The 25,879-nt window shown below is 42.6% G+C and overlaps 1 protein-coding gene across 3 annotated transcripts; it reads left to right on the forward strand.

The window, feature by feature from the left end:
* The first annotated feature begins 5,690 nt into the window (after positions 1 to 5,690).
* Positions 5,691 to 25,879, forward strand: pkib (protein kinase (cAMP-dependent, catalytic) inhibitor beta). 3 transcript variants are annotated; one of them, XM_029752266.1, is made up of 3 exons: positions 5,691 to 5,848; positions 23,693 to 23,852; positions 25,036 to 25,879. In XM_029752266.1, the coding sequence occupies exons 2-3, from the start codon at positions 23,720 to 23,722 to the stop codon at positions 25,122 to 25,124; spliced, it is 222 nt and encodes a 73-aa protein (XP_029608126.1). In that variant the 5' UTR covers positions 5,691 to 5,848; positions 23,693 to 23,719; the 3' UTR covers positions 25,125 to 25,879. The 3 variants fall into 3 exon arrangements, with proteins under 3 accessions (XP_029608126.1, XP_029608141.1, XP_029608133.1); XM_029752281.1 differs by lacking the exon at positions 5,691 to 5,848 and adding an exon at positions 13,701 to 13,853; XM_029752273.1 differs by lacking the exon at positions 5,691 to 5,848 and adding an exon at positions 17,763 to 17,947.

Here is a 25,879-nt window from a genome sequence, read left to right on the forward strand (position 1 = left end):
TGATTGTGGAGGCCAGGTCATCTGATGCAGCACTCCATCACTCTCCTTCTTGGTCAAATAGCCCTTACACAGCCTGGAGGTTTGTTGGGTCATTGTCCTATTGAAAAGCAAATGATAGTCCCACTAAGCGCAAACCAGATGGGATGGCGTTTCGCTGCAGAATGCTGTGGTAGCCATGCTGGTTAAGTGTGCCTTGAATTCTAAATAAATTACAGACGGTGTCACCAGCAAAGCACCCCCACACCATCACACCTCCTCCTCCATGCTTCATGGTGGGAACCACACATCACACCATCCGTTCACCTACTCTGCGTCTTACAAAGACATGGAGGTTGGTACCTAAAAATCTCAAATTTGGGCAGATTTCTACCGGTCTGATGTCCATTGCTTGTGTTTCTTGTCCCAAACAAGTCTGGTGTCCTTTAGTAGTGGTTTCTTTGCAGCAATTTGACCATGATGGCCTGATTCACACAGTTTCCTCTGAACAGTTGATGTTGAGATGTATCTGTTACTTGAACTCTGTGAAGCATTTATTTGGGCTGCAATTTTTGAGGCTGGTAACTCAAATGAACTTATCCTCTCTAGCAGAGGTTTCTCTGGGTTTTCCTTTCCTGTGGCGGTCCTCATGAGAGCCAGTTTCATCACAGTGCTTGATGGTTTTTGCGACTGCACTTGAAGAAACTTTGAAAGTTCTTGACATTTTCTGTATTGACTGACCTTCATGTCTTAAAGTAATGATGGAATGTCATTTCTCTTTGCTTATTTCAGCTGTTCTTGCCCTAATATGGACTTGGTCTTTTACCAAATAGCCCTACCTTCTATTTTAACATGGAACACCTGTTAATTGAAATGCATTCCAGGTGACTACCTTATGAAGCTGGTTGAGAGAATGCCAAGAGTGTGCAAAGCTGTCATCAAGGCAAAGGATGGCTACTTTGAAGAATCTCAAATATAAAATATATTTGGATTTGTTTAACACTTTGTTGGTTACTACATAATTCCATATGTGTTATTTCATAGTTTTTATGTCTTCACTATTATTATACAATGTAGAAAATAGTAAAAATAAAGAAAAACCCTAGAATGAGTAGGTGTGTCCAAACTTTTGACAGGTGCTCTATATAAATAAAAATACAACAAATACCCTACCATCTAATCCTACGCTCACTAAAAACATACCACCCTACTCCACTATTTACATCTATCTAGTCCTACCTCAGGCCAACAGCTTGAAAGGACGGGACACCACCACTCAACACACCTTGTAACTCTTCTGACATCAGGTCTCGTACATCCAAATACCTCTCTGCAGCTGCCACCATAACCTAATATTTCTGCAACTTATGTTCCATCCCTGCAGTACAATTGATAACCATTGCTATAAATGAAAAAAAATCCAATCTTACTGAAGCATATATCACTTGTTGGCTTATCCCTCTGTACTGGTACAGATCTACTACTCACACCACTCCTCTCAGGATCCCTCCCCCTTGACCCATCTTCCTCTTCTTTCTTACTTCTGCACTACTCTAACCCTGGAAACCTCAACCTGCCTCTCTCCTCCAGACAATTCTGATCCCCAGCACCATGGGCATCCCTACAATTAACAAAACCACTACTTTCCCCAATGCTACACATTCCTTTGTCTCATGCCCATCACGTCTCACACCTAGGAACCTCCCTCCTACACACTGCTGCCACATGCCCATAAGCTTGACACCTGTAACAACCTAATGTGTTTGACATATGGGATAACTTATATATTCTAACATCACTTTGTCAGGCCAAGACTCAACATCAAAACTCAAAAGAACAGACAACGACTCTTCTGTTTCACCACTCACGCCACCCTGTCTGCATCGCACCAAACGACAAGCATCACAACCACCTGGAATCTTCCCCTTCAGTTGGTCAACTTCACATTTACCGCTACCCTAGTAATCACTCCTTTCAATGGTGCCCTTAAATAAATAAAAAATTCACGTCTCTTGTCCCCATTCGTTTAAATGCGGATGGCCTGCTTCCTCTGACCAGCAGAAGCACAAACAATTATCAACAACCTTCACCAATTCCACAGCACCCAACTCATTTTTCACCCACCCTGAAACCACAAATGGATCAGCCAAAAGGCAAGGGTACACTTTTTCCAAAAATGTCACTCCTACCTTCACGTCTCATCTTTATCCTGACCCTTGGTGCAAGCCTCTCGCTCCGAGAACTTCACCACACCTACCACCTCTGATACTTCGCCCTCACTCAATCCATTTCTCCTCCTGTCTTCGATCCAGTGTACAACTCACTCTGCTTACACTTTCTACCATTCTTCTTTAACAAACCATTTCCCTTTTTCCCACAATTTTTAACCAATTCAAGCTCACCCTCTTCCTCCCTCTCGCTCTCTTTGACCTCATCTGCATCTCTTTTTCCCTCCATTCCTCCTCCACATTCCAGGTGTACATCTCCTTAGTAGAATACTGCACTTCTCCTGACATAATGTACATCTTGTGTTTGCCCTCTCAAGGGACACCATTTGTCTTACCCGCTCATCATCTGTTAACGATCTCACTGGCTTTCCCGTTTCTTTTACATGGGAAACACCCCCATCTATGACTCATTTCCGGTGTGTGTGATCAGAAATGTGATCATGCACAAGTGTGAATAAATGCAGCATACTCTGAAAATTGGCACATTTGTTGCTTTGATTCTGTTTGTTTGTTCTAAAAACAATGACCTCATTGTTGTTGAATGAACATTGTAACACAATGAAGGAAGGCAACACTATCCGGGGGGGGGGGGGTTGATATTGAAATTGATTGGCACACATTCCATTCAATTTCACTCCAGACAAAGGAAGTATCTAAAATTCAGATCCCTCTTTGCTGGACGGCTCAACCTGTTCCATGTCAGTTGATAGTTCTATACTGAACAAAAATATGAATGTAACATATAAAGTGCTGGTCCCATGTTTCATGAGCTGAAATAAAAGATCCCAGCAATGTTCCATACCCATAAAAAAGCTTATTTCTCTAAAATGTCACAAATTTGTTTACAACCCTGTTAGTGAGCATTTCTCCTTTACCAAGATAATCTATCCACTTCACAGGTGTGACATATCAAGAAGGTGATTAAACAGAATTATCATTACACAGGTGCACCTTGTGCTGGGAAAATAAAAGGCCACTCTAAAATGTTTTGTAACACAACACAACGCCACAGATGGCTGCAGGAATCAGAGCTGCTGCCAGAGAATTGAATGTTGATTTCTCTACCATAAGCCGTCTCCAACGTTGTGTTAGAGAATTTGGCAACTACAGACCACGTGTAACCATGCCAGCCCAGGACCTCCACATCTGGCTTCTTCACCTGCAGGATCATCTGAGACCAACCACCCAGACAGCTGATGAAACAGGAGTATTTCTGTCTGTAATAAAGCCCTTTATTGGGGAGAAACTTATTCTGATTGGCTCGGCCTGGCTCCCCAGTGGGTGGGCCTATGCCCTCCCAGGCTCACCCATGGCTGTGCCCCTGCCTAATGAATTTATTTCAATTGACTGATTTCCTTATATGAACTGTAACTCAGTGAAATTATTGAAATTGTTGCATGTTGCGTTTATGTTTTTATTCAGTATATTTCCTATTCAAGTGAAGTCATTCACTTCTTGAATAGTGGATGCCAAATTTCCTGCTCAGCCATGTGTCTCACCTTATACTTGTAGCTACTACAATTCATCCAACCAATAAAAACCCATAGTAGCAATGATTTAGCATGAACCCAACAGATTAGAAGGGGTTATAAAGCACGACACATTCTACAAGACAGACATTAGAGTTTTTCTCTACCCAAAATGCCCAGCTGTTGGAGACAGCAGACAGCTCTGGCGTGGAGTGAGCTCAGACACCTCCTTGTCACAACAAGGTCATCTCTAGGAAACCTCTATTAATAGACCCTGGGCTGTTTTCAAAGGGACAAGCAGGGATAATTCTGGAATCATGTTCATGGAAAGAAATATATTTATTAATCAAGGGGGTCAAATGGACTCGTTTAAATCTATCCCATGGATTCCATCACCATCACTTTAATTTGAGAAGAAAAATGTATCCTAATTGCATTCCCCCTGAGCACAAAATGCTGCTCTGATTCATTCACTAATGGCCTCAGCAGTGGGAGACATTAAGATAGGGAAAAAAGATCATGTGTGGAGAATAAGTATGTAAATGAGTCATTCATGGCTTTTTGCAGTGAGCGACAGTACAAAGGGCTACTGTTAAAATTCAGATATGTGGTAGCTTTGTCACCTTCATCATATCAGATTAGGCTAATTTGGATAATCACATATTCTGGCTATGGAGTATTAGGAAGTCATTCATGAGTACCTTGGGTTTCACATGTAAACGAGTAAGTATGTAAGTAGTCTTGCACGAGCCTTGGTTTGTGGGTTTCACATGGGCATCAGTTTATCAGCCAGGTACCATACTCGGGTGATAATTGAGCCTTTCCGTACTGAATATTAGGCTACCCTGTTTTTGGCTGTGGAAGGGGAGCACAGTCTGATCTTCTTGCTATTTTAATTGCTTTAGTTAGATTTAGAAGATACATTTCCTCCCTTATCTAAATTATATTCTAGACAGTAAGAAGAGTAACAGATGGTTTGAAATCACATTTAATTTAAGTCACAGCAGTGGCTATTCTTTTACAACAGCTACTGCTTGTTCAGACAGTCCATAAAACAAATTGCATTGATTGGAAGCAGCCTAATTCTCCAAAGGGCCTTCATACATTCTCAGTATATGATACTGATGTTTGAATGCAGTGATAAGTGAAATCACAGTTGCAGATACGCAGTATGCGTACTTATATCATATTCCGTTTGTTTTACCTCTCCAAGCTACTTACTATAGCCTATCCCTGATGATTTAATAGAACAGGAAGGTCTGGGGGAAAATGAATGCAATTCATAAAGAAGTACAACAAATCTCAACATCGCAAGAGACCCCAACAATTTGAAACTCTTGAAATGGAATTGCATCTGATACATATAGTTCATTACACACAACGGTGCTGCATTTGGCTTTGTCCCAGTTCAGTTAGTCTGTGTTTTCTCCAGCTGGAAAAAGTGTGTTCCCTGTCCTTCCATGCATATACGCACAATTATATCTTGGAAAACTAATTTTCTCTGTGGCTGTCTGTCTGCTCTGGAATTTAATGTTACATTTCACAATTTACAGGAAAACTCATTGCTCATTTTATTTCTGGAAACAGAGCAATAATGTGGAGGCTTACACTTCACCTAGTGTTCAGTGATGCATATTTATTTTACAAATAAATGAACCACTAGACAAGTAAGGAATTCAAGCATTAATTTGGTAAGCTATCTTTCTCCATCAGAAATATGCAATGACTGGAATTGCTACAATGACATAGTAGGCCAAAGTCTTTGTTTCTCATTGCCTGACAGGTAAATTCAAACTGATGCAATGCAAATGCCAATACTACTTTATCAGTTCCTTATCAGAGCATATGTCAATCTGAATGTCCATCAAACTGGTGATATAGGGTCATAATTACATTATAATAGACTTCAAAGATACTGTGATAGAGGACGAAACAAATGTGCTCAAGTTAAATCCGCACTGGCCTCTGCGCGTTCCCGTGCGAAGTATGTCTGTGTGATGTCACCGTGGAGGGGATATAGTTCCTTTCACTAGAATAAAGAGAGTAGAGGAAATCACGATGAGGATGAACTGTGCGCAACGCGTCCTATCCATGGGTTGTCGATGGTGAAATATATATTTCGGGGGAGCGCATTTAAAGCACATTATTGTAACAACCATTTGTTCTACACATTGGGTAAGTAAGTGTCACAATATTTCGTGTTTTGGAAGGTTACTCGTCGTCAGGTTGTTGCCCAATGCCGACAAGTAACCTACAAGCTGCTGAAGCCTAATTTATGCGCAAGTTATACGGTTCTTAATTCAGCTGGTTATTGTTGTCATTGCTTGTGGTAGAAATCTGCAGCCAGAGAATATCAGTCATGTAAATTCACACATGACAATGTCGTATATGCAATGTCATACACACCATAGGCTACAATGTGCAGATGATTGAGCAACCTTTTTGTCAATCGATCTATCCGTTACAGGCTACATACATTCCATTGTTATTGAACAATCATGTTGTTTGTCATGCAGAAGAATATCAACGAATATCATGCTACTTGGATTGATTGATAATCAGGGTTATTATTAATTGTTCATAAGGTCGTTGTATTTTAAGGACAAATCCTCCTCTCATTCCAAATGACATTAGCCTTTGAATGCTATTCAATACTTGAAACAAAGCTCACCTATCTCTAATTCAATTGTTTGTCCCTCTGTCTGAATACCTAGCTGATTTGATTTAATACCATAAATGTTTCAATTAGCTTACCTGACTGCAGTGCAATCACGAGGAACAATACTGATTCTATCAATCAGTGTTTCCTCATTTATTTTATATTATATATTATATTATTCCCACTGATCAAATAAAGCATGGTCACATTTATATGGCTCTCATCTTTTGCATAAGCTGTTTGAGGAAGGTGACACTCAGCTAAAACCTTTCCGATGAAAACTCAAACCTATGGTTTGAAACAGTGTTTGCTCTACGTGCATCTTGCAGTAGGATGTTGTATTTATGGTGATCTCCAAGCACTGGGTTTATTCCTGATTACAGCATGCATTCCATTCCAGTGTCTGACTCCCTAACTCCTGCTGAGTAGTGGGAAAGCACCATGCTATTCCTTTCACTCCTTTCTACACATCCACCAGTCAACACCTGCCCCGAGAGACTACATGACTGGCAGAATAATGAGCCAGCCTGGGGAAATGTGTTGATTATGACATGGAGAGGGAAGAGATTGCAGACACATTCTAATCTTAAATCTGTTGACTGCCTGCTCTAGTCTTTAGAATCCTGTGTAACATGTCATTTCCAGACCCCGTCGCACAATCTGTCTGACCTGCTCCACCATAATCATTGTATAAGTTTAGAATTACTGTAGTGTAGGTGTCAGTTTACCATCCAAACAGTACCACTCAGCTTGGACCAGGCTGTTGTTGTCAACGGACTGCTGTATTTTCTAGAGGAGAGGATACTAAAAGTAGAAGTGAGATGTTGTTAACGCATATCCAGAGGGACAGCTGAAGTTGCATGTGGACATAGCATTACACCCCCCCTCTGCTTCCTCTGGTCAGCACTTTGTCAAATAGACTCAGCGCTCCTTCACCTCGCAACGCTATACCATTATTATTACTCACAGGAAAGGTAAAGAGAAATGTGAAGAACGCTGTTACCCATTTCACCTTAGAGGTGGGGTTTGTATGCCCCGAGCTGGTAGCTGCCTATAGGCTTATATTCCTGCTATCTGGAGGCTGTCCGGTGTTAGATATGCAAATATAACTATTCATCATTCATGTGGACCAGTGACCATCATCTGCCTGTCACTAAGGATCTTATGTCACAGTAAATCATTCCAAATCGGTCAGTTGTGACTGTACTTTAAAAACATGTATTCAGGTAATGAGCTTAGGTGCCTCACATTTGTATAATCCTGTTAATTGGCTGAGTTGATGACAGAGAATTAGTAATGTGGTCTGCCTAATAGTGTGTGTAATTGCACACATGATGGGAATGAAAAGGGCAGTTTGGTACCACTTATTTCCCTGTTATCACATTGTGTCGTGTCTACACATCAAAAGTTTTTCTCAGGAATGTCTGATAAAACAAATGCAGAGAGAAAATGTTTTTTTTTTCTATCAAACAAAGAGGGTAAGCTGTAACCTGATCAGAGACTCATCAGGAGTTTGATCGAAGACACCTCTACCTTAAATCCCCAGAGACCAACAGTCTTTTAAAGATGGCGTCTGAAAGGATTAGGGCTTAGTCAGGTAAACGCTGACAATTGGTGGCATTTCAATTTGACCATCTTTAACTACAGTCTGCCTGCTACAGGAAAGCGGTTTTGTTGTGGCTCATGCTGTTTGAAGTTTTTTTTTTCTTCAGTGAGTGTCATCAAGGCATCTGTGAATGCCTTTGACAGTTTCTGTGCTGGTATTTCACTAGCAATGCCCCAGGAGGGCTCCTCTTTCCCATCATTCCTCTCTTCTGCCTGGCTCCCTCTCAGCTTAGTCTGCCCTACGGTAATTAATAGAGCTCGACAGCTTGTAGGCCTGAAAAACAGAATAGAGTTACCTCTGGTTCGTTCAGCCATTCCTATGGAGAAAATGAATGAGGAAAGAATATGGTTGTGGGATAAAGGTAGAAAATAAGGTTAACACAGGTTTAGGAGATCTTATACATTTTGTTCTATGATTGTAATATCAGTCAGTTAACATGACCTTTACGAATTATGAAGCCTTTATGTGCTTTTTTTATTACATAAATGCTTCAAAATGCACAGAACGTGACTTTAGCTGATGAAGATTATCTCATAGAACAAAACGTATAAATCTACTAAACCTGTGTTTACCACATACGCTATTTTCTGTGTTTATATAAAAACCCTACAAAAACGAAATAAACTTTTCCAACGAACCATGGCAGAGTTAGTGCCTACAAAAAAGACGCCGTTAATATTTCTCTCTATTGGCTCTTGTGAAATCGCATCAGTTTTAGCACTTAGCCAAGCATGCTCTCGCTCCTCTTACTATTGAGTCAATAAAATGATCACAAATCTGGCCTATTGTGGGAGTCTAACGTTGTCATTCTGGACTGCTCTGCCAGAGTCAGAACAGCTTCCAGAGGCTGCTGCACACACACACGTCCTTTCTGTGAAATATTGAATACAAGGAAACTATTTTTGGATGTATTGCTAATGTTTTATCCATACTGCTGGATCACATTTGGTCCTTTTTAGCCCTTTAAACCTCTGGCATTTTGGTAATGAAAGGAGCCATTGGTTTAGTGGCAGAACAGCAATGAAATCCCACATTATTCTTATGTTGTGTACTGTAGTAGAGTGTTAAGTTCATCATGTTTTTGGAATAAATAAACATTTTGGGGATTAAATCTCCACTTCCCCTGTTGTTGCCACACTGGATTTCGATCCAAATGTGCTGATTGGCCCAGTGACCCACGGTGAACAGTGGTATTCCTCCGAGGTTCCTACCGTCTTGGTTTGTCTTTGTCCATCCTTCTCTGTCTTGGTCCCTTTGAGTCACCAGCTGCCAGTTTGTCACTGAAAAGTAGACAGTGGAGCTTACTATATGTTGCAGTGCCAGTCTTACATGACACACATGCAGCAACCCCATGAGAGTACTTAGCTCTCACTGGGAGCATGTGCAATTATGTTATTCTAGTCTACACAGTGCACTGGTGCGTACCAGCAGAAGTCATTTTAAGACCACAACACAGGTTGGGTTCCTTGTTCCCAGAGCCACAGATGGAAATTCATACCACAGACATAGATTTTCTTTAAAACACAAATAAACCACATTGTACACTACCGGTCAAAAGTTTTTAGAACACCTACTCATTCAAGGGGTTTTCTTTATTTGTACAATTTTTTTTTTTACATTAAGAGCGAAGACATCAAAACTATGAAATAACATATGGAATCATGTAGTAGCCTGCTTTTCAACAGTCTTGAAGGAGTTCCCACATATGCTGAGCACTTGTTGGCTACTTCCCCTTCACTCTGCGGTCCGACTCATCCCAAACCATCTCAATTTGGTTGTTGAAAAACAAATGATAGACCCACTAAGCCCAAACCAGATTGGATGGCGTATCGCTGCAGAATGCTGTGGTAGCCATGCTGGTTAAGTGTGTCTTGAATTCTAAATAAATCATGGACTATGTCACCAGCAAAGCACCCCCACACAATAACAGCTCCTCCTCCATGCTTTACGGTGAGAACCACACATGCGGAGATCATCCGTTCACCAATAATCTCAAAATTGGACTCATCAGACCAAGAACAGATTTCCGCCGGTCTGATGTCCATTGATCGTGTTTCTAGGCCCAAGCAAGTCTCTTCTTATTATTGGTGTCCTTTAGTAGTGGTTTCTTTGCAGAACTTCTACCATGAAGGCCTGATTCACACAGTCTCCTCTGAAGAGTTGATGTTGAGATGTGTCTGTTACTTGAACTCTGTGAAGTTATTTGGGCTGCAGTTTCTGAGGCTGGTAACTCTAATGAAATGAACTTATCCTCTGCTGCAGAGGTAACTCTCGGTCTTCCATTCCTGTGGCGGTCCTCATGAGAGCCAGTTTCATCATAGCGCTTGATGGTTTTTGTGGCTGCTCTTGAAGAAACTTTCAAAGTTCTTGACATTTTCCGTATTGACTGACCTTCATGTCTTAAAGTAATGATGGACTGTTGTTTCTCTTTGCTTATTTGAGCTGTTCTTGCCATAATATGGGCGGTATTTCACCATATAGGGCTATCTACCCTGTCACAACACAACTGATTGACTCAAACACATTAAGAAGGTAAGAAATTCCACAAATTAACTGTTAAGTAGGCACACCTGTTAATTGAAATGCATTTCAGGTGATTACCTCATAATGCTGGTTGAGAGAATGCCAAGAGTGTGCAAAGCTGTCATCAAGGAAAATTGTGTCAAATAAAAAATATATTTAGATTTTTTTAACACTGTTTTGGTTACTACATGATTCCACATGTGTTATTTCATAGTTTTGATGTATTCACTATTATTCTACAATGTAGAAAATAGTAAAAATAAAGAAAAACCCTTGAATGAATAAGTGTTCTAAAACTTTTGACCGGCATTGTACATCTGTATAAATTATAACCATACACGTTATAATTCACAGAGTGCACACAGTAGATGAAGAGCCCCACAGTCACACAGCTCTGAGGCCTAATCCTTGTCTTTATCCAACCTTGTGTAAAGTCTAGAGACTTGGGGCAATAAAACAACCAGGACTGTGTAATCTTAAATCACTGGATTTGAGCCGAGTCATCACAGAGGCTAAAGATAAACCATAAGCAATCTAGGCTGTACTCGTCGCCCTGCTTTATATCCTGTGTTGCACTCTGTTGATGAAGCTGCGGTTGAATGAGACACTGTACGAGGAATAACAAATATGAAATAGACCACCTAGCTGTGATTGTTTGGCCCCAGCAGACCGCACAACTGCCTGGTAAAGTCTTCAACTGTCACGTCCTGACCATAGAAAGCTGTTATTTTCTATGGTAGAGTAAGTCAGGGCGTGACAGGGGGGTTTTCTAGTTTCGATTTTCTATGTTGTGATGTTTTCGTTTTGTATTTCTATGTTGGGTTTTTGTTTGGGATGATCTCCAATTAGAGGCAGCTGGTCATCGTTGTCTCTAATTGGAGATCATACTTAAGTAGGTGTTTTTCCCACCTGGGTTTGTGGGAGATTGTTTTTGAGTACGTGTATGTTAACTCTTTGTCACGGTTTGTTGTTTTTTGTTTATTCAGTTTATTTTGGATGTATTGCATAGTTTCACAGTTCAATAAGGATGCATGTTTTGGAATATTTTTTTATTCTGTTAGGATTCCTTCTTTTTGCTTAAGTCAATTAGGTGTAGTGTTGTGGAGTAAACACAATGTTGTTGATCCGTCCTCAGTTTTCTCCTATCACAGCTTTTAAACTCTGTAACTGTTTTAAAGTCATTATTGTCTTCGTGGTGAAATCCTTGAGTGGTCTCCTTCCTCTCCGGCAACTGAGTTAGGAAGGACGCCTGATCTTTGTAGTGACTGGGTGTATTCATACAATATCCAAAGTGTAATTAATAACTTCACCATGCTCAAAGGGATATTCAATGTCTGCTTTTTATTTAATTTTTATCAATCTACCAATTGGTTCTCTTCTTTGCGAGGCATTGGAAAACCTCCCTGGTCTTTGTGGTTGAATCTGTGTTTAAAATTCACTGCTTGACTGAGGGACCTTGCAGATAATTGTATGTGTGGGGTACAGAGATGAAACAGTCATAAAAAAATCATGTTAAACCCTATTATTGCACACAGGGTGAGTCCATGAAACGTATTATGTGATTGTGACTTTACTCCTGAACCTATTTAGGCTTGCCTAAAGGGGTTGAATACTTATTGACTCAAGACATTTCAGCTTTTCATTTTTAATACATTTGTAAAAATGTCTAAAAACATTATTCCACTTTGATATCATGGGGTATTGTGTGTAGGCCAGTGACAAAATAATTGCAATTTAATACATTTTACCTTTAGGCTGTAACACAACAAATGTGAAAAAAAGTAAAGAGGTGTAAATACTTTCTGAATGCATTGATTGACTGATTATAAAGGAGGGTCTTTGGGCCAATTGAAAATGTGTCATTTCACATGTAGCCAAATAGATGAGTCACCATAAATATCTATTTGTAGAGAATGCCAGTGCATGTGTGTGCATATACACAGTACAAAATATGAATATTTTATTCAAATCTGCTTATATCATTAATTATGCAATTGTATTCAATCTTGGGTGAGCAGAGAGAGCTGTTTTTATTTGATAGGGTCACTGTCACTCGGGCACATAATGGTGAGGCCATCAGACCTACCAGAGAGAAGAGTTACAGTGTTGGGGTGCATACCTCTTCTGGCAGGTGTGTGTAATGAATCGGCTTTCAGCATTTCCGCTCCCTGACTCTTGCTCTCCCCGACATTAAACTCCTCATAAATCTTCTCAAGGTGATTTTTCAACAAAGTGCAGAGGGAGGAAGCCTTTTCAAAGTCACAGGCTGCTTCCTGGGGGAGAGGGCCATGACTTGACAGTGAGTCTCAAAGATGCCCTTGGCAACACGACGGGTCACAGCATCAAGCTTTGAAACCAGCATCTAAGATATGCATTAATTGTGATTATAAATGGGGTCGTTTGATCTCTGAATGCTGATTGGCTGAAAGCCGTGGTATACCACAGATATGACACAAGATGTATTGTTCACTGTTCTAATTACGTCGGTAACCAGTTTATAATAGCAATAAGGCACCTCTGGGTTTGTGGTATATGGCCAATATACCATGGCATTGCATCGTACCTATCCCACGGTGTTGCGTCGAGCCGTGGTACAGTATATTAGCCATATACCACACCCCCTCTGGCCTTATTGCTTCAATATAGCCTTGATCAGTTCAACACACTGGTGTGATAGAAATGTTTGTTTGGGTATTCTATTTTTTTGTGGGGCTATTTTAGGCATCTGGGTGATTTTCTTAGATATTATGACTTAGCTAGGACTTTTACAGAAATATGAAGTGAAAAATGCATTTTGTTCTTCAGATGCTCAACTTCAATAAGACCTCAATGTGTTGTGTTCTGTAAATTGCCAGCTCAGCCACGGGCAGCTGTTGTCCAAAGCTCTGTGGCTTATTTCAAGATCAGGTACTGGCTTTCTTCACTTCAAAGCATGTAAGATATCTAATTGACTATCCAGTTCAAAGGATTTTAGTAAATCTTGGAGGGGTTTGATCATATTTGTGTCCCAAATGCCAACCCAAAACCTAATACGCTGACCTATGCGCCCTAGTCAAACATAGTGCACTATACAGTGGATAGGGTGCCATTTGGGAAACAGCCCATATGAAGCCTATCGGGAGAATGTTTCATGTTTGTTTGAGGAGGCAGGTGGCCAGCAGGACAGGCATCCTCCAGGGACGGCCTCTCTCCCTCCGTCTGGAACGGGAGAACGACCATGGTCCCGCCTCTACAGTGGTCAGTAGAAGATGAATCACATTGCCTCTCTGCTCTGCCTCATCTCCATCTCTCCTCGCTGCTGCTGCTCAGGCCAACTCACTTGGCTATAAATAGGGAAAGATTAAAACCTCTCATCCGGCTTACCTGCACAGCATCTTCAACTCGCCTGCAAAGTATGTTTAGTTTTTTTTTCTCTCTCTCCATTTCTTGTAATATGTATTCTTTGAGCACTGGGGGTGTTTATAAAGACGTTTTATGAGCTCATCAGTGGCTTTAAGAATGACTCTGTCTGACCAGATGTGACACTAGCTACACTAATGTAGGATATGTATGATAAATGGCAACAGGAATTTGCAGATGGTATGAACTGAAGAGATGCTCAATCAGGCTTATGAATCTCTCGATTGGAAATACCCTGGAGGAGCCCTACTCAGTGATTTGAAAAAGATAAGCTTTTCAGTGCACTAAAGTCACTTGTCAGTTTGGTGCTCTTACATATGAGTGACAGAGAATGTGCAGCCCTGGGAGCTGTGTCCTCTAAATCCCAGGCATCAGGAGATCGCCTGTCCAAATATAGCCCTATATGGAGGTGGAGGGCCCTCTTCTCTTCCCGGCTGCTATGGGAGACGTTTACTTAATTACCCTCTCTATGCTGCAAAACATGGAGGCAATTTCTGTAGGCTTTGTTTCAAATTACATCTTTCCATAGCAAAATGACAAATAGTAGTTGAGAGGAAATATTGTGGTCTCCCCAACTAGGATATATTTCTGGGTAGAAGAGGTCCAATGAGCAGTGTAACATGATCAAATGGGCATCTGCTGTCAAGGCTTTATAGTAACGCTGTAAAAACATTGTGCAGAGACATTCTGTACTGTAGCCGTGATGCCTGTGATTCATTTAATTGCATGTTTTCGCAATGTAATGTGGTTTCTTATCAGTTACATCAACAAGCATTTGGCTCCTACAACATTTAAAGAGATGAGCCTAATGGTTGTTACGTGCTCGTTTGTTTTTTATTTCTGATCTGCTGTGCCTTAATCAAATGTTGTCACAGTATTTCTAGGTTATGTTTGGCAGTCATTCCCGTTGCCTTGCTGGGGTCTCTCTGTGTTCGCCGTGTTATCTGACTGCTCGCTCGGTCACATGCTGCCCTTTTGGACAGAGGGCTACTGGGAAAAGCCTGTGAGCCTGCTGAGAGGGACAGACCGAGGACGGGCCGGCCTTCCACGCTGTCACTCACAGCGGGATCAACACAGCTACCACTGGGTTGGGTAAAGAGCCCATAGGGGCAGGATACAACACTTTTGGATGGACGTCTCTCAGATATAAATAGGACACTGTCACATTTCTCTTCCTTGTAGAGTATCTGCCATCTGTGGAAAATCATTGTTTTCAATAATACCTCAGTGGACAATTAGACAATGGTGCCAGATCAATGATGTCATGTTATGCTTTGCGCTGCTATATGACCGGTAACAGCGGGAGTAAACAGTGGGAGTGGAGAGGCAGGCTGTTCACTATGCTCTGTGAGCAGGACTCTTTTGTTTGTTTGGGGCTACAGTAATGAGAGTCCCTGACCCACCTGAATAATGAACAGCCAGCTGTTTATTCACAATCCTGCCATGTGACTTAATTCCCTTAAGTTTCCCACTGAACACGGCTCATTATCAGAAGTCGGGAGCTCGCTCTTCTCTCAGTGGAGTGGAAAGAAGAGGGGGACCCAGGGACAGGTTGAGCCTCAGGTGTTTTTCTCTCTGCATGCAGTTCATCCACCTATAATATATATATACTGCTCAAAAAAATAAAGGGAACACTTAAACAACACATCCTAGATCTGAATGAAAGAAATAATCTTATTAAATACTTTTTTCTTTACATAGTTGAATGTGCTGACAACAAAATCACACAAAAATAATCAATGGAAATCCAATTTATCAACCCATGGAGGTCTGGATTTGGAGTCACACTCAAAATTAAAGTGGAAAACCACACTACAGGCTGATCCAACTTTGATGTAATGTCCTTAAAACAAGTCAAAATGAGGCTCAGTAGTGTGTGTGGCCTCCACGTGCCTGTATGACCTCCCTACAACGCCTGGGCATGCTCCTGATGAGGTGGCGGATGGTCTCCTGAGGGATCTCCTCCCAGACCTGGACTAAAGCATCCGCCAACTCCTGGACAGTCTGTGGTGCAACGTGGCGTTGGTGGATGGAGCGAGACATGATGTCCCAGATGTGCTCAATTGGATTCAGGTCTGGGGAACGGGCGGGCCAGTCCATAGCATCAATGCCTTCCTCTTGCAGGAACTGCTGACACACTCCAGCCACATGAGGTCTAGCATTGTCTTGCATTAGGAGGAACCCAGGGCCAACCGCACCAGCATATGGTCTCACAATGGGTCTGAGGATCTCATCTCGGTACCTAATGGCAGTCAGGCTACCTCTGGCGAGCACATGGAGGGCTGTGCGGCCCCCCAAAGAAATGCCACCCCACACCATGACTGACCCACCGCCAAACCGGTCATGCTGGAGGATGTTGCAGGCAGCAGAACGTTCTCCACGGCGTCTCCAGACTCTGTCACGTCTGTCACGTGCTCAGTGTGAACCTGCTTTCATCTGTGAAGAGCACAGGGCGCCAGTGGCAAATTTGCCAATCTTGGTGTTCTCTGGCAAATGCCAAACGTCCTGCACGGTGTTGGGCTGTAAGCACAACCCCCACCTGTGGACGTCGGGCCCTCATACCACCCTCATGGAGTCTGTTTCTGACCGTTTGAGCAGACACATGCACATTTGTGGCCTGCTGGAGGTCATTTTGCAGGGCTCTGGCAGTGCTCCTCCTGCTCCTCCTTGCACAAAGGCGGAGGTAGCGGTCCTGCTGCTGGGTTGTTGCCCTCCTACGGCCTCCTCCACGTCTCCTGATGTACTGGCCTGTCTCCTGGTAGAGCCTCCATGCTCTGGACACTACGCTGACAGACACAGCAAACCTTCTTGCCACAGCTTGCATTGATGTGCCATCCTGGATGAGCTGCACTACCTGAGCCACTTGTGTGGGTTGTAGACTCCGTCTCATGCTACCACTAGAGTGAAAGCACCGCCAGCATTCAAAAGTGACCAAAACATCAGCCAGGAAGCATAGGAACTGAGAAGTGGTCTGTGATCCCCACCTGCAGAACCACTCCTTTATTGGGGGTGTCTTGCTAATTGCCTATAATTTCCACCTGTTGTCTATTCCATTTGCACAACAGCATGTGAAATGTATTGTCAATCAGTGTTGCTTCCTAAGTGGACAGTTTGATTTCACAGAAGTGTGATTGATTTGGAGTTACATTGTGTTGTTTAAGTGTTCCCTTTATTTTTTTGAGCAGTGTATATTTATGCCATTTAGCAGATGCTTTTATCCAAAGCAACTTTGTCAGTCGTGGGCATACATTTTAAGTATGGGTGGTCCTGGGAATTGAACTCAATATCCTACTATTGCAAGCACCTTGCTCTACCAACTGAGCTACAGAGGATCACTTATGTCTGTCCATGTAAGCCTCCTGGCAATCGGACATACTGGTACTGTCGGATAACCTTTTCACATCAATGGCCTTTATGACAGCTGGTTGAATGTAGTTTATGGTGCATGATTTGCTTACAAATTGTATTTATCACCTAGAGATGAAATACTATAGAAGGCTCTAGAAACAGTTGGTCGAAATAGAAAAGTGCACTGAAGTTATTTTAATTCCCTTATGAGCTAATTGACATGTTGACTCTGCACCCTGTGTCACATCTGAGCTGTTGTAACTGCTCCACTTTCCCTCACCTATTAATCCTCTTACCTCGATTGAAAGCTTATTTCCATGTAGATTAAGAGGCAGTGGGGCTATTGAAAGTGTGCTATATTCTCCATTTAATATGAGGAGGATCAAGAAACCTTGTGGCTGGCAGGGTGTGCAACGCTAGTGATGAGTGGTGGTGGCCGTCTGAGCTTGAAGGTCAGCCTAGCCCAGAGTAATGGTTCTCTTTCAAGCCATTGTCACTAAGTAAATTAGCTGGGGCTCCACGTGTTGTTTGCTGTTCTGACACAGGAATAGGAACTTCCGATGGCCGTCCAAGCTGCTCTAGGTCATCACTCCACATTGGTCCAACCAGCACTGGTGGACAGAGGGAGAAGGTTTACAGTTCAGCCATTAGTTAGTGAGACAATTCAAGCCACTAAAATAACGACGCTTTGACAGGTTGGGAGGACAGACCACATGACATAAGAAGCTTCCATTTACAAGTAAGGACAGATTTCCATTCAAATTTCAGTAGGCTCATCCAGGTAGTAGGCTCATCCAGGTATTTTCCACAAAGAGTTCTGCAGTGAAACATTCTCAGTAGTAGAGCAGCAGAGCCTAGTTAAGTGTGTTTACGACTTTGTGCAGAGTTAGTTTTAGTCTGTACAGTGTCTCCTGGGAAGTACCATGTGAATGGAATAGCATTGCGGCACAGTGGCTTTGCACATCTTATCCCCACTCCGTAGAGCAGCGATGATTCACTGAACTCAAACATGTTTTGCTTATCTTGTTTGTTGGAACGTAAATAGAACCCAAACGACCTGAGGGTTATATGTCCAATAAGTTTTTGACTTGATCGTTATATTCCCACAGTTTTTTACACGTGTGTTTCTTTTCATGCTTCATAAAATGTAACGTGGAGTGGTCACACATCATACATTTTTCATCGTATGCATGAGTGCTTGCTGCATATATAAGTATCTGTATAGTCCTGTTGTCCCTATAACCAATCCTATGTTTTAAAGGGATGGCTTATTAAGTCAATAAGATGGGCTGAGTATTTTAAGGCTTGTTTTTCAAATTAGTGTGAAGTATATTAAGTCCGTTACAACTGATTTCATCTTTTGATAAGTTCGAACATAGTAATCAGAGTTTTAGCATGAATCCCTCATCTCCCAGGGTCCATTCCTAGCTCAGCCATTTAGACCTATTTTTGCATATTTATGGGCTTATTTGTGTACTTCACAAGTAGTGTTACCTTGTATATTTAGCTTTGACGTGCCTGAAATGCAAGACACCTCCTCTGTTGTTGACTATAATAATTGCAAATGTTTTGGAGATATTCCACATTTATGTTTGCATTTTAGGAATTGTTAACTGGATTTCATGTTTTTGTCAAGATTGTCAATCTTCATCTGATGGAGAGATGTCAGTCATCTGTGCTGTGCTCAGTTAGTATATTTTTCCTATATTTGTCCCTTCAATCCCATCCCCAACTTAATTGCAGAACAGATAACCTATAATTTCCGTTCTCAGAACATTAATAAAACCTCCCAGGAACTTTCAGGGAACCATAGTAAAACATTCTCAGAACCTCCCTGCAACCTAAAAATGAACATTCCCAGAACAGACGAAATGTTCACTTCCGTTTTCAGAACGTTTAAAAAACATTCCAGTCAGGAATCCTATGGCTTCGTTCCCAGAACCAATGGGAAACCAAAACGTACATTCCCACAACTTCCAAGGAACCAAATGTCCTAGCTGGGTAGTCATTGAGCATTACCATAAATAGACATGAAAGGAAACGCATTCAGGAATGAGGAGATTTCTCTCCATTAACAACTTCTTGTTGTCATACTGTACGTAGAAAGTTGTAAAGAATTAGAAGGAGATAAGATGTTGTGCTACTCCAATACGGTTAAGGATTAAGACTGGATTAACAGTCTTTGTTATTAGATAATGCATGTGTTGAAGTAGCCTGATGGAACCAGTCTGATCACTGTGTTCATCATTCTATTTCATTTGTGAATCAGAATGGTGAATGCAGCAATCAGGCTGGTTCCACCAGGCTAGTGTTGCTCAAGTGCTGACTTCAAGATATTTGACTTCCTTGCATACTTTCAAGGGAAACATTTATTTTTTCTTTACCCCATTTTCTCCCCAATTGGTAGTTACAGTCTTGTCTCATCACTGCAACTCCCGTACAGACTCAGGAGAGGCGAAGGTGGAGAGCCGTGCATCCTCCGAAACACAACCCAACCAAGCCGCACAGCTTCTAGACACAATGCCCACTTAACCCGGAAGCCAGCCACACCAATGTGTCAGAGGAAACACTGTGCACCTGGCAACCGTGTACGGCACCCGGCCGCCACAGAAGTCGCTAGTGCGCGATGGGACAAGGACATCCCTGCCAGCCAAACCCTCCCCTAACCTGGACGACGCTGGGCCAATTGTGTGCCTGCCGGTCACATCCGGCTGCGCCAGTGCCTGGACTCGAACCCAGAATCTCTACTGGCACAGCTAGCACTGCGATGCAGTGCCTTAGACCACTGTGCCACCCGGGAGGCCTTTCAAGGGAAACATGTTTGCTGATTGGCAAGGCTCTTATAGTCAGTCTTTAGTGGTCTAACCTGTAGTCAGATTCTATCCTTTCTGATTCTGACAACAATAGGCCTTTACACACCTACACCTTTCAACCCACATATGCATATGATGCTTTACTACGCCCTCCTTTCTGCAGTGTGTGAGTGAGCTCAACCATACGGAGACAAGCTTGTGTTTCTAACAGCAGTGGGCAGTGATGTTCTCAGTCAAACACACACAAGCTGCTGCCTCCCTCCTGTCTTCTGGCACTGGGCTCTCGTTGGTTGCTTGGCACAGGGGCCTGCTGGCAACGCAGCCAGCTCCTTTTATTCCATTGGACGTAGATGATTGAATGGCTGCACTGAGGAGAATGCCAACACCAGTTCCTGCTGCTCCCACTCTGCGAGGGCACTGTTGGTTCCACTGCTACCCAGAGCCCTCTATTGGATGGAACCCAAGTCCAAATACAGCAGTCTCTCTGTAGTCTCAGACAGTTATGGATGCATGTGTTTAGCAGTGGGCCTTTAAACATGCAGGATCACTCCTCCGAGGGTCTCACTCTCAGCACACACAGGGCCTTTATATGGGCCATGCTGCTTAATCAGCATTCTGTCTTCTAAAGCTGGCCACAGATGAAGCTGGCCATACATAACACTGGTGGTGAAAAAAGTACGCAATTGTCATACTTAAGTAAAAGTAAAAACACCTTAATAGAAAAGTCACCCAGTAAAGTACTACTTGAGTAAAATAATTTGGTTTTAAAAAGACATTAGTATCAAAAGTAAAAGTATAAATCATTTAAAAATCCTTATATATATGAAGCAAATCAAATGGCACAATCTTCTTGTTTTTCTATTTATTTACGCATAGCCAGGGTCACATCCTAACATTCAGACGTCATTTATAAACAAAGCATTTATGTTTAGTGAGTCCGCCAGATCAAAGGCATTAGGGATGACCAGGGATGTTCTCTTGATAAGTGTGTGAATTGGATCATTTTCCTGTCCTGCTAAGCATCCAAAATGTAACAATATTTTCATTAGGAATGTAGTGAAGTAAAAGTTGTCAAAAAATATAAATAGTAAAGTACAGTACCCCAAAAAATTACTAAAGTAGTATGTTAAAGTGATTGTACTTAAGTACTTTACACCACTGCATAACACCGTTAGTCACTCACCAAATGGCCCTGCTTGGCCTTGACTCTGACTAACGTCTCCCTGATTAGCCCTGACTCTGATTAACGTCTCCCTGCTTGGCCCTGATTCTGACTAACGTCTCCCTGCGTGGCCCTGATTCTGATTAACGTCTCCCTGCGTGGCCCTGGTTCTGACTAACGTCTCCCTGCTTGGCCCTGACTCTGACTAACGTCTCCCTGCTTGGCCCTGACTCTGACTAACGTCTCCCTGCTTGGCCCTGACTCTGACTAACGTCTCCCTGCGTGGCCCTGATTCTGACTAACGTCTCCCTGCTTGGCCCTGACTCTGATTAACGTCTCCCTGAGTGGCCCTGACTCTGACTAACGTCTCCCTGCTTGGCCCTGATTCTGACTAACGTCTCCCTGCTTGGCCCTGACTCTGACTAACGTCTCCCTGTTTGGCCCTGACTCTGATTAACGTCTCCCTGAGTGGCCCTGATTCTGACTAACGTCTCCCTGCTTGGCCCTGACTCTGACTAACGTCTCCCTGCGTGGCCCTGATTCTGACTAACGTCTCCTTGCTTGGCCCTGATTCTGATTAACGTCTCCCTGCGTGGCCCTGATTCTGACTAATGTCTCCCTGCTTGGCCCTGACTCTGACTAACGTCTCCCTGCTTGGCCCTGATTCTGATTAACGTCTCCCTGCGTGGCCCTGATTCTGACTAACGTCTCCCTGCTTGGCCCTGATTCTGACTAACGTCTCCCTGCTTGGCCCTGACTCTGACTAACGTCTCCCTGCGTGGCCCTGATTCTGACTAACGTCTCCCTGCGTGGCCCTGATTTTGACTAACGTCTCCCTGCGTGGCCCTGATTCTGACTAACGTCTCCCTGCGTGGCCCTGATTCTGACTAACGTCTCCCTGCGTGGCCCTGATTCTGACTAACGTCTCCCTGCGTGGCCCTGATTCTGACTAACGTCTCCCTGCGTGGTCCTGATTCTGACTAACGTCTCCCTGCGTGGCCCTGATTCTGACTAACGTCTCCCTGCTTGGCCCTGATTCTGACTAACGTCTCCCTGCGTGGCCCTGATTCTGACTAACGTTTCCCTGCTTGGCCCTGACTCTGACTAACGTCTCCCTGCTTGGGCCTGATTCTGATTAACGTCTCCCTGCGTGGCCCTAATTCTGACTATCGTCTCCCTGCTTGGCCCTGATTCTGACTAACGTCTCCCTGCTTCCGTCTGACCTGCCTCACCGGTGCCCCAGGTGTTAAGCTGGAGCCCTATTTAAAATAGCGACAAAGCTAATCCAAGAATGGCCTGTGTTGACTTAGGGGGTTTTGATTAAATTCTAAATCTTGTGACATCCAGTGGGTGCTTATCACCTACGGCCTTGATCTACACCCACTGGAGGCGATGCACCATCTGTTGAAGGATGGCTAGATGGGTTTTTTAGGCACTATCTGTGTGTGTGCTGTGTTCTTGGAGGTAGGACGTATTCCCTTTGGAAATGTATAGGCTGTCTAAATGTTATCGCTGGTGTTAAAAATATAAGATAGTGAACAGTCCAGGAGAAACTGTAATACAATCTCTGAGTATCTTAACTTAGCGTTAACAAAACAAAACAAGAGGGAATGGGTTACTCCCTGTTTAACATGGACAGTAGATTATTATTAGACCTACAATACTGTACTGATGTGAAATGCGCCCTCTGCTGGTCAAGTTGTACACTGCATTGCATGGTGTTTAGTCTTTACTACGTTTGGTCTCATAATGTAAAACGCAGGGTTGTTTATTCAAAGGGGAAATGGAGCTGCAGGAAAGGTTGCATAACACATAGTTGAGTATTGATCACAATATTGATCAGATGTATATGTCCCTGTGGTAATACCAATCAATAGCCTTTAGGCCAAGTTAACAAAGGTCCTGGATATTTAGACTAGAGCTTAAGGACCAAATGGCATTAGGGCAGGGTATTGAAGCAGTGCTCTTAGTGAAAGCACTACGATCTGTAATATTGCTCATATCAGGGTTCTGTCTGTAGAGCTTTACAATACTTTACAATACCTTACCAGATAGCTGGAGTTAAAAGCATGACACTTTACCAGACAAAGAAATATAGACTGATTCATTCTGAACGTAATTATTTTCAAAAAATATTAGGCCTGTTACTGCTTATTATTACAAGTGCAGCGTGCCCAATACATTGATTACAGTGGAGGCTGCTGAGGGGAGGACGACTCATAATAATGGCTGGAACAGAGTAAATGGAACGGCATCAAACACGTGTTTGATGTATTTGATAGCATTCCACCTATTCTGCTCCAGACGTTACCACGAGTCCGTCCTCCCCAATTAAGATGCCACCAACTTCCTGTGAGTGATTACCTCTGTAATATTCACTGCAGATATTCTGTTGTACTGTGATGTGTGACTGAGAGCTTGTGTAATGATTTATAACACAGTGTTATCAACCAGTTACAATATGTTTAGACATAAATTACACAATGGTGTTATGTTCCTTTCCCTCCAGACTACGCTATGAGGACAGGGCCCAGCGATGACTGATGTGGAGCCTGTTGTCACTGACTTTGCAGCCACGGGGAGGACTGGCCGGAGGAACGCTGTACCTGATATCGTTGAGGCGGGGCCTGCTGACCTGTCAGACAAACTAGCAGAGCTTTCTGTTGTAGGTGGGTAGTGAAATGTATTTTTAATTACATACAGTACTTGACTGCATACTTTCAGCAATATTTACAATCATTTACATAGGCCTGCATGCTTTCACTCTGTTAATGATTAGGATGAATTGCACAATTGAAGGTGATTTCATCTCAACATTTAGATTATTTTAGATGTAGTATTGCACTTTTCCATAAATGATACAATCCAAACCTAAGTATAAGGGAAAAGCATGGCAGAGCATCACCCAATCAGAGAACAAAGCACTCTGTCATTAATAGATGGTTGAGTGATTTTGTTAGGCCCTGCCAGCCGACTGACCATCACCATTAGCAAGTGTCTGTCTGGACAGCCAGCTTTCCATTAATCAAGCAGGGTTTAGTGGAAAGGGCATCTGGAAGTTAACAGTATGGAAAATGTACCTCAGCTTTAACTGTTTAAATGGAAACTAAAGAAGGGAACAGCCATCTCTCTCTTTTTAGTAATAGCTCAATGGCTGTGAGGGTCATTTGGAAAGGGCTATCTATCAGTGAGGGGAAGCCAATCAGTGCATTGGTTCATAAGGGTGGGGAAGTAATTGTTAGTTGGAGGCCTCTGTAGATGTATAACTTTATTACTCAGCATTGCTCCTTTTCACTTAGTGGCTGCAGTGCAACGTCGGGGTCCATAGGTCCTCATGTTATAGAGGGCATGAACCAGATATAACATAGTTGCCTGCAATTTGCAGCATAAATCCCCTAGGCCTTGCCCTATAAGGATCAAAGCAGAGTAGTGTTTGATCGGTAGAATAAAATACTGTAAGTGTCTGGCAAGAAGCAGTCGGTATCGGCCATTTCCTCAGAAGATTCTCGTCTCTATGTGGCGTATTGCACTTTGTCAGTGTTCAAAACACTATTAAAATGCTGGATATGAACAAAGTGGTCGAGTTGAGGGTCTATGCTATGATTAGTCTCTGTTGATACTCAAGGTGTCAGCCAGCTATACGTTATGTGCTGAGGTCGGTAATCTCATATTCCTTTTATCTTGTGAATGCAACACATCATCCATATCTTACAAAGCAACACGAAAGAGGGGAGCGTACACAGCTCGGATTCTAATTGGAAACGCAGACATTTTCAACTACATGGGCCTTGAGGCATTTTCAATTGTATGTTTCTGACTAAAATAATGAATGCTGTTCTGTGTGTTTCTCAGATGATGGAGGAGAAGGAGGAGAGGGCTCGTCCTCTGGAAGCCCACCGAAGAGTCCTACAGAGGGCGAGGAGAAGGCAGAGGGGACGTAGTTGGGCCTTGGTCTCTGGCTAACTGACTACGAGAGAAGATGGAGAACAAGAGAGAGACTGTCTCTAACATGGACCACTTCTCCTCAAACAAACCCCATCGGCCAGACAACTGTAATCGCCATGCACCGTGCTATGCAACATCAGGACACCTATGATGAAAACTTAAAGAGCTGTTGGATGACGAAGGGAAGGGAGAGCTCTGCCGCTAGGAATGAAGTGGTTGTTTTTTTGTAGCTTTAAGGGGGGGGGGTATTCATTCAAGATTACCCATAATTCATTACATGTACGGTGAATGAGCCTGCATTTATGTCTTGTTCATCTTAGCATATGCAGTGAACTGGTGAAGTGGCTGACAGTCGGGCGTGACTCTGAAAAATGTAATTTCATATTTGAGCAAGAGGGACTTGTACATACGTTGCATACGGAGGTGTTCCAATGAAAGCATTTTCTCAGAATGTCAACATGTAGATGCAGAAATGTCTCTTTGCACAACAAAAGTATAAACATTCCATTTGGTGATGTAAGTACAATTTTTATCTTATAATTGTGGTTTATTAGTGTGCTACAGTGCAACCTCTACTGTATGTTTTTTACTGTTAAAATCAACATTATTAACAACAAAGTCATTAGAAGTAAAAAATAAATAAAAAATATGTATGTATTTTCGGTCTGTAAATATAGTTTTACATTATATTTGCCTCCCTGTAAAGATGCATTTCAATGTCCACTGCAGCTAATAAACATTATCCTCTACA

Source organism: Salmo trutta, chromosome 1, assembly GCF_901001165.1.
Source record: "Salmo trutta chromosome 1, fSalTru1.1, whole genome shotgun sequence".
NCBI classification, from domain to species: Eukaryota; Metazoa; Chordata; class Actinopteri; order Salmoniformes; family Salmonidae; genus Salmo; species Salmo trutta.